The sequence below is a fragment of the Motacilla alba genome, chromosome 8 (assembly GCF_015832195.1).
Source record: "Motacilla alba alba isolate MOTALB_02 chromosome 8, Motacilla_alba_V1.0_pri, whole genome shotgun sequence".
Taxonomy (NCBI): domain Eukaryota; kingdom Metazoa; phylum Chordata; class Aves; order Passeriformes; family Motacillidae; genus Motacilla; species Motacilla alba.
Window position 1 is genome coordinate 7,991,548 of NC_052023.1, and position 13,252 is coordinate 8,004,799.

At 42.1% G+C, this 13,252-nt stretch overlaps 1 protein-coding gene across 1 annotated transcript in view; it reads left to right on the plus strand.

Annotated features, from left to right (window-relative positions):
- The window catches only part of TRABD2B (TraB domain containing 2B), a 267,560-nt gene that overhangs the window by 230,384 nt on the left and 23,924 nt on the right, over window positions 1-13,252 (plus strand). Inside the window, exon 6 of the mRNA XM_038145149.1 lies at window positions 12,917-13,186. Within this exon, the coding sequence (XP_038001077.1) occupies window positions 12,917-13,186 (270 nt within the window). The remainder of the gene's footprint in view (window positions 1-12,916; window positions 13,187-13,252) is intronic.

Sequence of the window (13,252 nt, forward strand, 5' to 3'; positions counted from 1 at the left end):
AGAAAAAAACAATCAAAGATACAGTGTTCTACTGAGAATTTTGCTGAGAAGTAGGTGTCTCATCTTTCATGAGTGATCAGGCGTTCATAAGGGCATTCTTTGGAGTTCAAATGGGGTTAGAAGCCCCCCAGAACACTGCAATGTGACTGGTGGCATGACCAAATGACTCCCTGTGGGTCGATCTTTTCATGGCAAGCTGTGAAATTAACTGAAACCTTTTTGAATTGCCCCCACAAGTAGAAAGTCACTCTAATGTACGTATTTGGGGGGGGGGGGGGAGGGGGGGGCTGAGTTTGTGTCATTTCTTGCCCATTTTGATGCTAAATAGTCAAATTTTTAACAACTCGTGGTATCTCAGCCAAGCCAGGTGACTTCATGCTGGCCACAACCCAGCTTTGGTTCCTAAATGACTGTGTGGGTGTCCCTTTGGGAGAATATGGTGAAGAGTCAGGCTGAGATCCATGTATATCAGCCCCTCCTCCTAGGTAGGTGCTAGTAGAAGGAGCAGGAATGCCAAAAAGAATAAGTTCTTATAACAGTAAATTAAGGATGGTGAATTTATGAAGCACTTGTCACAGTAAATACCTTAGAAGCCAGAATGCATTTTTGTGTCATGATCATTGAATCATTTTTATGAGAAGTCAAAGTAAATTCATATGCAATCTGTAAAGTTGGTAAAGAGTTTAATTCATCCAGGAAATCATGCGTTGGGAATACAGTACCCAGATCCAGATCAGATATACTTCAGAGAAGCATTTAGGTTTTAAAATCCTTCCTCAAGTTAAACTGATCTCCAGAGTCTTTGGAGTTTCACCCTTCTCTGGACCTCGTGCTCCATGCAAGTGAACATCATGCCAATGTGTTTCCCATTTCCTGGGGATTAAACTGCTGTGCTTGATGACTCAGGACTTTCCAAGGAAGCAGCTCAGTCGCTCATTCTGTCTGAAGTGGCCTCAGGTACCTCAGAGGACGTGTTTTCTCTCCACAGTGATTCATGATTTCAGAGCAGAAGATCAGCTCTCTCTCTTTTCTTTTCTTCCCACAAAGTTAATTAATAAAAAAATTCTATTAGTGAGTGTTGAAAGATTTTGGTTTCCCACCCATACTCCCAAATGCTCTACATTCCAGGAAGAATGAAAAATGGACCTGTGAACAGAAACAGGAGGGAGGAAAAATGGATCAGATGCTGTAGATGGATGTAGGTACAGTTGCTGTCAAGTGATATGGTGGAAGAACTTCCAGAATAAAGACAGTTTCTTGCAGTCATGATTGCTAAAAACACACCACTACAGCAATCCGGTTTTGGGATTCATAGGTACAAATTTAGAATGTTTGGGGCACAGGGAGTGTCTGGCAGAAACTGAACTGCATGGGCCTCCCCACTGACCTCTTGCTTAGGTGGGCAGGTGCACGTAATGCAGTTGTTCTGTTTGTGAAAACTGGATCTTCTGACACTGTCAGAGGCTCTTGTGGGTCAGGAGAAGCACCTGGAGGATTCACCCCCTTGTGGCCACCATGGACCTGGCTATGCCCATCTGTCTGCCTCATGTGGCCCCACCATAGTGCAGAATTCTTCATCAGCAATAAGACTTAATCATAAATTTACACCCATCATGTTTGTAACTTTTGTCACTTCAGCAAGAAAACATTTGGTCCTACTGGGAGCCAGAGTTGACAGAAGGACTAAATTTGGGATATTTCCCATTCCTACTGCTTTGTGGGACATCAGAGCAGCTCACAATTCCATAGCATCCCTCTCTGCCCTCTCTGTTGGTGGCAGCTTGCAGTGGAAAAGACCGAATTTGGTGCTCTCATCTGTGAGAAAGAGCACACTGAAGTCTTTCTCCATTGATTTCCAGTCAGCTCAGGAATAGTAACATTACCCTGCTAACCTGTAGCACTTCAGCAGGAAAGTCATAGAGAGGCTCCAAGTGCTTTAGTGCCCAGTGCCTGTCTGGCAACTAGATTTGCATCTGCTGTCATTTGACCCCAGCTTCATATTTCCAAATTACTCTTGCAAAAATAAAGGCAGTCCCAGAAATTCCTCTGTCGGGACAGCACATCCCTGTTTATGTTTGAAGGGTCGATACCAATCTGGAGTCCCCAGCGATCAAAGTGCACATTCAGAGATGAGCCTCGTGTTGTGTTTGAAGTAAGCACAGCACTTTGAAACAAGGATGAGGCAGGAATAAATCAGGATGAAGGATGTGGGGCATTACTACTTTACATTAAATCCCTGCTGGAAAGACATCGCTAGTGTTCCAGAGTTTTCCTTGGAGAGTGCTTGGAAGTTGCACACCAGCCTATTTGTGGAAAGCTGAACAGTTTCCTATTGTCCGTGATGTGAAAGGCTTCCCAGATAAACACTTTTCCCCTTCACTGAAGAAAAACGATAAAGCCTCGGCAGAGCTGCTGGTTTCTGTTGGCAGTTAGCTCTGTTAAAGGCTATCGTTCATATCCATGCCAGAGTCATTAAGGAAAGGTTCCATTATTGAGAGAAACTGGGATAATCTTCAAGGATGTAATAACGTTGTGTGCCCACATCTTTGCGTCTCTGGGTTCATTATACCCCTGGAATGTAAATCCCAATCCACAGTGGATAAACATGGATCTCAAATACTTTTGTGGTACTGTCTTCTCCTGATTTCTGAAAGGGAAAGAAAACATTGCTGGAAGTAAACTCACTGGAGTTGTTTAGCCTGGAGAAGAGGAGGCTCAGGGGCAACCTTATCACTTTCTACAGCTACCTGAAAGGTTTTTACTGAGGTGCGAGTTGGTCTGTTATCCCAAATAACAAGCAGTAGGAGAATAAGAACAGATCTCAAGTTGTGCCAGAGAGATTTAGATTGGATATTAGGAAAAATTTCTTCACAGAAAGGGTTGTCATGCATCGGAGCAGGGTACCCAGGGAAGTGGTAGAGTCACCATCCCTAAAGGGATTTAAAGGGTGTGTACATGTGGCACTTGGGGACGTGGTTTAGTGGTGAACATTGCTGTGCTGGGTTAATAGTTGGACTCAATGACCTCAAAGGTCTTCTCCAACCTAAACAATTCTGTGATTCTACAAAGAGAGCAGTAAATCTCTGCTGCTGTAGTGGGTTTAGGTTGTAACATTGCCTGAATTTGTGGCATTTTATGTAATGTTAAGGAATTATTCCTGACACCCACAGAGTCAAGGCATCATATTCCATCACAAGGCAGATCCAGAAGTCCCTCCATGAACTTTGGAGAGAAAAAAGCTGGATATTGAAATCGGCAATGCTAAGAACCAAGGCTGTATAACACCTAGGGGTAATACTGGTGTTGGTTTGGTCCAGTTCCATGGGTCGCTCTCCCTCTGCTTCTCTCGTCCTGGGAGGTCTGAAGGACCTCGTTGTTTCCCACTTCTGACTCCAGTTTGGTTTTGCTGGGTGCCCCCTCCTTCCTCCATGGTGCCTCCTAGGCTGAAGACGTTTTCCCAGAAGCAGCATGGGGTTCCACTTGTTGACCTACAGTCAGTGAATGCAGTAGATACAGATTCACTTTTTGCCACCATTTTATCAAAGCAAACCTTGCTTTGAGTTTGTGACAAAGGAATCATCTTTCTTCCCTAGAGGAATGGGGTTTCTTGCTAATGTTAAGTGGTAATTTTGCACTTGTATCAAATTTGTATGTAGATTAAGTTTTAGGTGGGAATTGCAGCTTCCATTGACATTTAGCGGGCACTGAGGTTTTAAATCACTGAGGCAATTTTAGAAACATTTCCCTTGAGGAGAAAGAACATAGACTTGAAAGAAAGCAGAGGTAACAAGGGTTTCATTTGTTTGTTTCACAAATGCAGCCATGAATTTAGGGCAATTTCTATGTATTCAAGCATTCATACTGATTGCAGTCATTGCTGAATGTCAGCAATTCCCACTCATGTCAGAGGAAGGCAATTGAAGTCCACAGACAACCAGAAGTGGTTTAAATGAGATGATGTAGCTGGAGACTGATTTTTTTTTTCCTTCTTCTTCCGCTACTGAGGTGCACTGTTCCACTTGATTCCTTCTTTACCTTTCCTGCCTTTCCAAGAAGCCCTGGTCAGTCTGTGAACAACAGACCTGATGAGGTCTAGGAGTCCTATAGGTTCAACTGTGGTGTATAGAAAAGGACTTTCCTCATACAGCCTGACTCCATCATGCTTATTTTCACATAAATAAGGGCATACACTCTTTTTTTGATCTTTGTGCTTTTTTGATCTGTTTGCTACTTGGGATAATTCAGTTCTGACTTGCTGTCAGATGAATTCTTACTAGAAAAGAAAGGCAACAGAGGGACAGAGTAGCCTCCCCTTCTGTTCAGAATTGACAGGCTTGTGGGGCAGCCCCAAGCACTCAGTCTCATTGTAGAGAGAGAGACAGACTAGTCCTCCTGCAGTTTTAATTAAAACATCTCATCATTTCAACAGCACTGACTTTCCTGCAGTTTGAGCTGTATTGCAGCACCACCTCATGAGAAGTCCTAGTTTGGTCACTCTCTGTGTTCAACTTTGTGTAGTGATAAGAAGCTAACGACTGCTGGAACCTGTGCCAGATGCCAGGCATAGTTCTGATGAGTCTCTGACGTCTGTTACACTTGTTATATTACACGTTTTTCCATAGCTAGGCAGTGCTACAAGTACTCAGCTGTGATACTCCCTCAGACAACTGGCACTTAGAGAAAGCATTTCAAGGCAAACAAACAAACAGATATGCACATACGATGGAGGTGGGTGAGCCCCTAGAGCTCCTGTGCAATGAGGTCTCCAACAGAGTTGGGAGGGAGGCTGCAGAGGCTGTCACCTTTGTACTGTCTGTCATTGTTCACACACTTTGCCTGTCAGCTTGCTGAGATGGAGCTCTTTAATGACTGCATAATTTAATTCTGGGATTCCTAAGTGCACCAATAAAAATAATAATGATAGACGTTTCTGTGAAGGAGAAATATCTTCTGGGGTCAGTGCAAGTTTTCCTGTTTGAAGGAAGGAAGACCTGGAGCCTGTTCTTTGTCATTAGACAGTGAGATTTACCTGAGTTCATTAAAAATCAGTCTCTCCTATGGCCTCAGATGCATCCTGGATATTCAAGGTCTGGTCTCATAAGTTTCAATTAGCAAACTCAAAAAAGAGGATATAAAACCTTCTTTTCTTCATTAGGTTTCAGCAGCAATGTGCATGCTTTGTTAATGAAGAATTTTAGTGAAGGATGGCTTTGTCAGACAGAAATGAGCATTTGATACAAGCAGTTCCATCAGCATGACTTAATACAGAGAGGGAACCCTCTGTGACATGAGGCTAATACATGGAGAGACTTTATGTGAAGTCCATTAGAATTCGAGTTGACAGAGCAGCATTGGACATTAAAGCAAGTGGGGTTTGGAGGGAGAACTCTTCTGCCTTCGTCACGTTTTGAGGGCTCTGTCCATTACTGTGCAGTGAAAATGCCCGCAGACAGGCTGAAGTGTTACCTGAATGGGGATTCTGACAACTGCCTTGTTCTTTTCTTGGAAACACTCAGGCACTGTGATATGGGCAAGGCCAATGGGCTTTAACAACATTTTGGAGAAAGTCAGAGTGTCTCTGTGTTCCTTTTTTTAGCTCAGCGGCCATCAATGGCTGAGTACATCAGATGTTTTGCAGTGTTGGGTACAGAGAAGAAAAGTGGATTTAGTGTCACAGAAATGTGGAGTCTCTTGCAGACATGGTCTTCTTATGGCTCTTTGGTTCCACACTTATGCCTGCTGCTGGCTTTAAGTGGTCTGTGTCTCTCTCCTTCTGGTGATAGCAGCTACTTAGGAGCCCACGTTATCTGTGTCTTGCAATTGTAAGAGCCTCAACTGAGCAAGGGTACTTCAGGAACACAGGTTGCTGTGCTTGCACAGATCTGTGATCCACCCAGCACCTCACTGCAGCCAGGACTCAACTTCCAGAGCATCAGAGGGAAGTGCAGGAAACAGCACCAGGCAAACAGTGAATAATCTGCCCTTAGTTTCAGTCTGAAGTCAGTGAAAGTGTTGTAGTCCCACAAGCTAAGCATTTGTTGCCTTGCTGAGCTGTAGAGAGCTTTTATTTTTAAGATATGATAGAAATATGGGCTTCTGCAGATATATGTTCTCTCTGGAGGATCCAGCAAGGAAGGGAAACTGATTACCAGTGGAGACAATCTGGGAGCAGAACTCAATTTGGATTGTAAATGAGCAAGATACAAACAGTTGTATATTAGCTGTAATTCTACTATGCAATCAAATCAAGCAGACAGTCTGGTTGTTGGTTTTGGTTTGTTTTGTTGTTTTTTTTTCCTAGTTAACTTCTTAAAATCCATTGCAAACTCAGCAGTCAAAATAATTTTATTGTAAGACAAGAAAACATTTTAGTTAACTTCATGTAGCAAGCTTTTGGGTGCTGCATGGACATACAGTTGTAATTTGAATGTGAAGGCCTCTCTCTCCTCTGTGAAGGAGACTTCCAGGTGTCCCGGGCAGCTGCATGTCTCTGTGCTCCCATGTTGAACCAGGATGCCTGAGCAGGAAAAAGCCCATCTGGACCTATGGGATAGGGATTCTATCCAAGGAGCTTTAAGTACCACTTACATAAGACAGCGAGGCACCAGAAGTATCTATATTGTGAATATTTTGCTTAAACTGAACTACCCAGGCAGAAATAGCTTAGCATATAGTTGGTTTGGTGGTAATAAGACTGTGGAGATTTAGGGAATAGAGCCTGAGGTGAGGCTTGTGTACCATGAGCAGAGAAGGTTCTTATTTGCTATTTATGTGGAAAATGGAAACAAGACTGGAGGGTCAACCCATCCTTCCTCTGGGGCTGGAGCGTGCAGCTCTCACAGTTTCCATGAAAGATTCATAAACAAAGGATTATTCAGTTCAAGAGCTGAACCAAAAAATCAAGAAGGGAAAATAAGTTCAGAGCAATTTAAAATGGAACGATTTGAGGATGCTTTTGAAGGCAGGAATTGAGTTTTGTTGGGTTTTGTCATTTTTATATATTAGTTGGGTTTTTCTTTTTAATTGAGATCAATCTCTGAACAAAAAAGGGCATTTTGTAGCATGTAAGTCTTTGAAAACAGAAGACTAAAAAAAATTAGAAGCTTTGTTCATAAAATGCTGAAATAAAACATTTTGAGTTTTCTGAAAGAATTCACATGAAAATGTGAAAATGACACGTTACAAATGTTACAGCTGCCCTCTTTTTTTCAGCAAATTCAGCCTCTCAAGTGCAGAAAGCTTGCATTTCTTCTCCTGTGCCTTAGACCAGCTCCACTTCTAATGAAACAGAATAGATAACAAAAGTTTTACTTATTCCTCTTACTTTATAGTTTCTCAAAGTGGGAAGGAAAACGTTTCAGTCCATGTCAATATCTTCACATCACAAACTTTTCATTTCATTTATGCACAGATTTGTAGGTATATACGTGTGTATACTGAGGACTAAAGTTGCTTTCAAACTAAGCTTACAGTTCTTGAGCAACAGTGATTCTTCCCAGAGAAATAGTCTGACAGGGATTCAGAGCACATCCAAGTTTGGGGTGGACTGTAATCTAATTTAACTACTTAACCTAATTTAAGTGCTCATGAGATGTAGTTGACTATGGTGCAAAAAAATGAAAAAACAACTTTGTTTCCAAATTCTGTTAAGACGTTTTAACTTTAGTGTACAGGCCTAAGGCAACTACATCCTAAATAAAATAACCTCATTATAATTAAGCTGATCAGGTGAGTGAATAATTCAGGATTTCACAGGAGTAATCAGGGATTTCTCTTTTGCTGTCTCTTGAGCCCAATTCATCCTGAGTAATTTACAGCACTTAGCCTGAAGCAGCTCAGATAAAGTTTAAGTATGGGAAGAATCTAACTCTCTGATCTCTGCTTAGCAGTTACTCTCTTTTGCAGTAAAATATATTTATGCTTTTCATCTTGAAGGACATTATGTCCATGGTGCCACCTGGTTATGTGAGTCTGTGCTCCCAATCCACAGTTCCCATCCCTGGAAAGTGGCCCTATGAGCAGAGCTGGGGTGGGTTAGGATTTCTGCCTGCTTTTCTGTTCTTTTGTTTGTTTTTCTCCCAAGAGCTTTGAAAGTCTGAGCTTCATCCTAGTGTGGAAGAGGGGAAAAAAGCAAAACCCCTCGTGGGACAGGACATTGTGGTGCCCATCTTGTGGGTGTGCATGACTCTCTCAGAGAGATGCGTAGGGAAAGCAGAGCCAGGAGCAGATGTCTCTGTGGCCTGCGGCGAGGGGAGCCATGGGGGCGTGCGAGGGGCTGACAAATTCCTGCCCTCACAAAGACACCCCAACTGGAATTTATGAGAATCCATCCGCAATAAAACACTTTTAACTCACTGTCTGGCCATCAGCCGGCTGCATCCCAGGAACGGTGGCATGAGGATGAAGCTGCCACATCTCACATTCCTTGCTATCACCGCGGCTTCTCTCTTGATGAAACAAAATCTCCCCTTGTCTGACAGTTCTGAGAACTGAAGCAAGAAAACCTCAGTGATGTTGCTGTGCTTGGAAGCCTGTGCAAAGCATGGCAGTCTTCTGAGCAAAACTTTTCCATTGCTCGTGCTGCAAAGTCAGGATGCAAATAACAAATTGGCAGACTGGGATTTCGGAAGATTCTGCACATATCTGAGGGAACAGAGATGTTACCGCAAGATTGCTGAAAAAAATGAGATTGATGATTTCGTTGTCTGGAAGATGTGTATCATCAGCAAAGGCGAGTCCCTCCCTGGCCCTCTGGAAGCCCATGGGGAGGCTTGATGGGACTCAGTCCAAACGTTGCTGGTGTTACTCTGGCAGGTCAGGGGCAGAGGCGTTACTGGGGTCTGCCCTGCCTGACCTGTGCAGTTTTAAGCCTGGGAATTATGAAAATAATATATTGCAGGACATTATGGTGTTACTGTCATTTTTCTGACCAGATCCACTCAATAGCCCTAAACAAATCCCAGTGATGAGTCAATTTTCAATGGTCAGTGCCAGCACAGAGTGACACTGCAGACCACAAGGCAGAGAGAGAAATGCTGAGACAGCCTAATGGAGCATCCAGCTCAGTCCAAACAACTTACATGTTTTGTTTTGTTCTTTTAATTCTTGGAAAGAATTAGAAAAGGATGGCAAATTTCACCAGAAGTGAAAGAAAACCACAGAGGTCTTTGTCTGTGGGTTAAGCATTTTCAAGAACTAGCAAGAATAAATGTTTTCCTGTTTTCACTGCTTTCTCTACCTTAGGACCAAGCCACATAGGATATTTGTTGAGACTCCAACGTTTTCTTATTTGGACTCGGTTGTTTTAGAGAACTTGTTTTGCAGGACTGCACATCCCATGGAAGGAAATTAAGGTCAGAGATGAGAAAAACCCACCTAAGGGCCTGAAATAATTTTCATTTTTCCAAGACCACCCTGTGTGGGAATGATACATTTAAAAATGGGTGGAACCTCTAAGCCTGGAATTGTATCAAGTTATTCATGAAAATCTCTGAGATCTCTGTGTGGACCAAGATATTTGGGTGGTACTTTCTCACTCTTTCTTCAGAAAAGGCACTGTGGCCTCACAAACTGAAAACTAGCCTTGCTTTTTCCCTGACTTTAAAAATAACTATGTATCTTGAAAAGCTGTCTCAGCAGTAGTGAAGGAATGGAAAAAAAAGTCCATTATATCCCCATGGTTTCATACAGTGCAGCTGTGCTAACAGAGTGCACGGAGACTGAGACCAGGGGAAAGGCACAAAATAGTCCATGAAATGAGCAGTTGAATTTAACAGTAAAGCTTCACGTTATGCAGAGATCGATTGTCCAGGTATCCGATTGCAGATGGCAGGTTTTTGCCTCTATTTTTCATGGGAATAATCCAGAATGTAAATAAATTTGAGCACTTTATATTGATAATTTTTATACTGAAATCAATGGGGAAATTACTATCTTATAGGAAATCTTTCTTATATTGAATTAACTTATTCAAATAATCTTGCAATATATTTGGATTAAATATCCCTGTTCTGTTTTGATTTTCCTTCTGGCAGAATGTCTGTAGCATGACAATCCTATTTGAAAAGAACCAGGTTCATAATTAATTAATCATATTTTTATAGTAGTTGTTGTTTATTTTTATTATTTTTATGTATAATATGGTATAATTATCATAACTGATTAATTAAATCAGTTTAAAACTATCTTTCTTTTCTTTTAGAGGAGCAAGCATGCATCAACATATAGCTTTCAAAAGTCTCTCTTAGGTCTTGGTGCAATTATTAGCAGTTACTAATGATTTTTAAAATATTAGTGCAGGCATAATGGAACAAATATCAACCAAATGTAATATGGAGTTGCCACAGTGGATCTGTTCCCCCTGACTCAACTCTAACATGCTGGTGGTTAGTTTATAACCCTCTTTAGGTTACAGCATTTTAATGTTTCTCCAGTGTTTATTTATTCTCTTCCCAAAGAATGTTCTGAAATATCAAGTTTACAACCTGTGGCTCATGTGATGGTAGTGGAAACAATTAAGGCAGAAACTTTCAAAGCCACCACTGGGATTTTGATGCCCAAAGTCATTAATTTTAATAAGAAGGGAGCTGCCAATCGTCTTAAGTGGTTGGTAAAATCTCAACCCATAAAAACACCTCTCTACTGGTTCCAGTTTACGGGGAGCTCAGAGCAAGGTAAACACATGTAAGAAAATAGTAGGTGTTAAAAGGTGGAAAGTACGTGTTCAGATGTCCCTAAGACCACTCAAGGAATCAAAGAGCAGCCCCAGCCTTGAGCTGGCACATGGGGGCTGCTCCTGCCTGCAGCATCTCAGGGAGTTGCTGACTGATCAGGGCACGAGGCACGGAGAAGGAAGTCAATGGAAGCAGAAATCTTGGCTACAGCTCAGTTCCAGTGGCTTCCTGCCACCCACTGGTCTCTGCTGCCATCTCAGGACTCACATGGTGTCTGTAGGTGCTTGGTCCAGGTCCTTCCTACCTGCCTAAACTCTCCTGTCCAAGTTCACACTGTGTTATCCTCCATGCTGCTAAATGGCTGAATTTGGACGTTGGTACTTTGCTGTTCCACAAACATGGTTGGATAAAGAGTAAGAACTCTCTGCTGTGGCCTGAGAGACTCCCCCCCATGCAAACCTGTGAGCGCCTCTTCATTTACATGAGTCAGGAGATGGCTTTGCTTCAGCTATGACTCTGTGCCAAAGCTGAGGAATTCTTAAAGGCTTTGGAGAGCACCAAGAACTCTCAAAGGAAGCTGCAGCACTGGGGAACATTCACCCTCAACCTGAAACATGAAAGAAAGTTTTAATGGGGAAAAAAATTTAGAACCGGCAGATCTATGTGTGGTATGAAATAGAGCATGGAGTGAGTATGAATGAGTTTGGAAAGGACTCACTGGGAGTCTGAATGATTGGGAAAAGAAGGGGAAAAAAGGGATTTTCTTGTGTGTTTTATTAATAAAACCAACCATGAAGAATTTTAGAAATAGTTCTAGAAAGCTTTCTTTTTTTCTTTTTCTGTTGTATGATCTCTGAAGAGCTTCACGAATGTTGACTGCAAGTAACAAAGTTACTGTAGTATTTGCCAGTGAGTCTCATAGTACCAATAATTAATTATCAGTAGGTATTGGAAAGAGTTTCAGATGAAACACAATGCAGTGGAAATAGAGGTGACCATCAAGACTGGTATTGTAACAAACTTCAAGAACGTCAAAAAGAAAAAAGGCTTTCATTAGTAGTAGATGGGACTTTTTTGGAAGAGAACAAAATGTTCCATAAATGAAACATGTGGTTTCACTTGCGGCACATTTTGTACATTGTCACCAATGAAGTTTAGGATTTTTTATTACTTTTTCATTAAAATGTCTTACTGGTTTCACTCAGGAGGCAAAATTTTTCACGTGGCTTTAATTGTTTCTGTCATAAAAGTCATAGCATCCATGTAATAGAAATAGTTTTGCAGACCACAGCTTCATATTGCCTATTAATTCTCTCCTATTTTCTGTATGTACGACTCATTGGCCCATCCCAGGGACAGGAAAATTTCTTGCAATTAAGACTCAATATGAACTTCTACTGAAGTTAGGGGGAAAAAATAACTTTATGTCAGTCCTGGTTTATTAGTTTTTTGTTTCAGCTATCTTAGCTCACAATAAGTTCACATGGCTGCATACCAAAGGAGAGAGTTTATATTGACTTTCTTCTAAAATCAGTGAAACTCTAGAAGATGAAAATAAAAGGAGTTTTTCTGCATCATTCCAGTCATGAGCAAGAGGTGGTAATACTTCAGACAGGATTGAAGAGCTCTGGCAGAATTGTTTCAAGAAGGCTTTGGACAGGTCATTTATCCCTTTTTTCTTCATTACCTGCTGGAGTTCAGGTCTCACATATCCTATCCCAGCTGCCAAGCTTCCATGCTTCTATCATCAGCCTAGGCTTCCTTGTCCCCAATCCTGATTGGATGAGGAGACATAATTCTTGTTGCAGTCAAAAAAAAAAAAAAAAAAAAAAAGGTAATGAGATAACTTGTGTTATCTCATTAATTTAAGATCAGCGTCTCTTCAGATATCTGTTTTCCTCAGAGTCATTTGCCAGCTTGGAGAGAGTTTTCTTATTCAACCTTCAGCCCAGCAGGGGAGGCAATGTTGACCCCTACCACAGACTCTAAGGCCTCTAAGAAGTAATTAAAATGCCAGAAAACAGCAATAGAGTATCTGTTGTCTTTTCCCTGTTTTTCAGATAAGTGTTTACTTGAAAGGTTCCTATCAAATGCCAGTGCTCTTTTTACTTGCTGCCCCTGAGCAAAGCCTTGGGCACCTTCTCAGCAGTCAGGAGCACCCACCAAGCAGTGCAGTCTTCTGCTTTCACCTTTGTTTTGGCACCCTTCCTCCTTTACTCACATTTAAATGTTGTGTTTTGCAGTTCAAGGACAACAAAGACAAGCCCAGCCTTGGAGGGACTCTCAGTGACAGCCCTGCCCCCTGTCCAGCTTTCTGAGCAGGTCCCGCTGGCATCTCCTTCCCTGAAGCCGCAGCAGATGGACGAAGAGGACAGCCTGTCTCCTCACCTCTTGTTGCCTGACAGCATCAGCCAGCTGGAGGAGTTTGGCAGGCAGAAGAAATGGCACAAGAAGCAGCACAAACACCATCGCCAGAGGCAGTTCAATGACCTCTGGGTTCGGATAGAAGACAGGTGAGTCATGACTGCTCTGGTCCCTGTCCTCTTCCTGCTGGCTCCTAACTCAATGCTCTTTGCCGA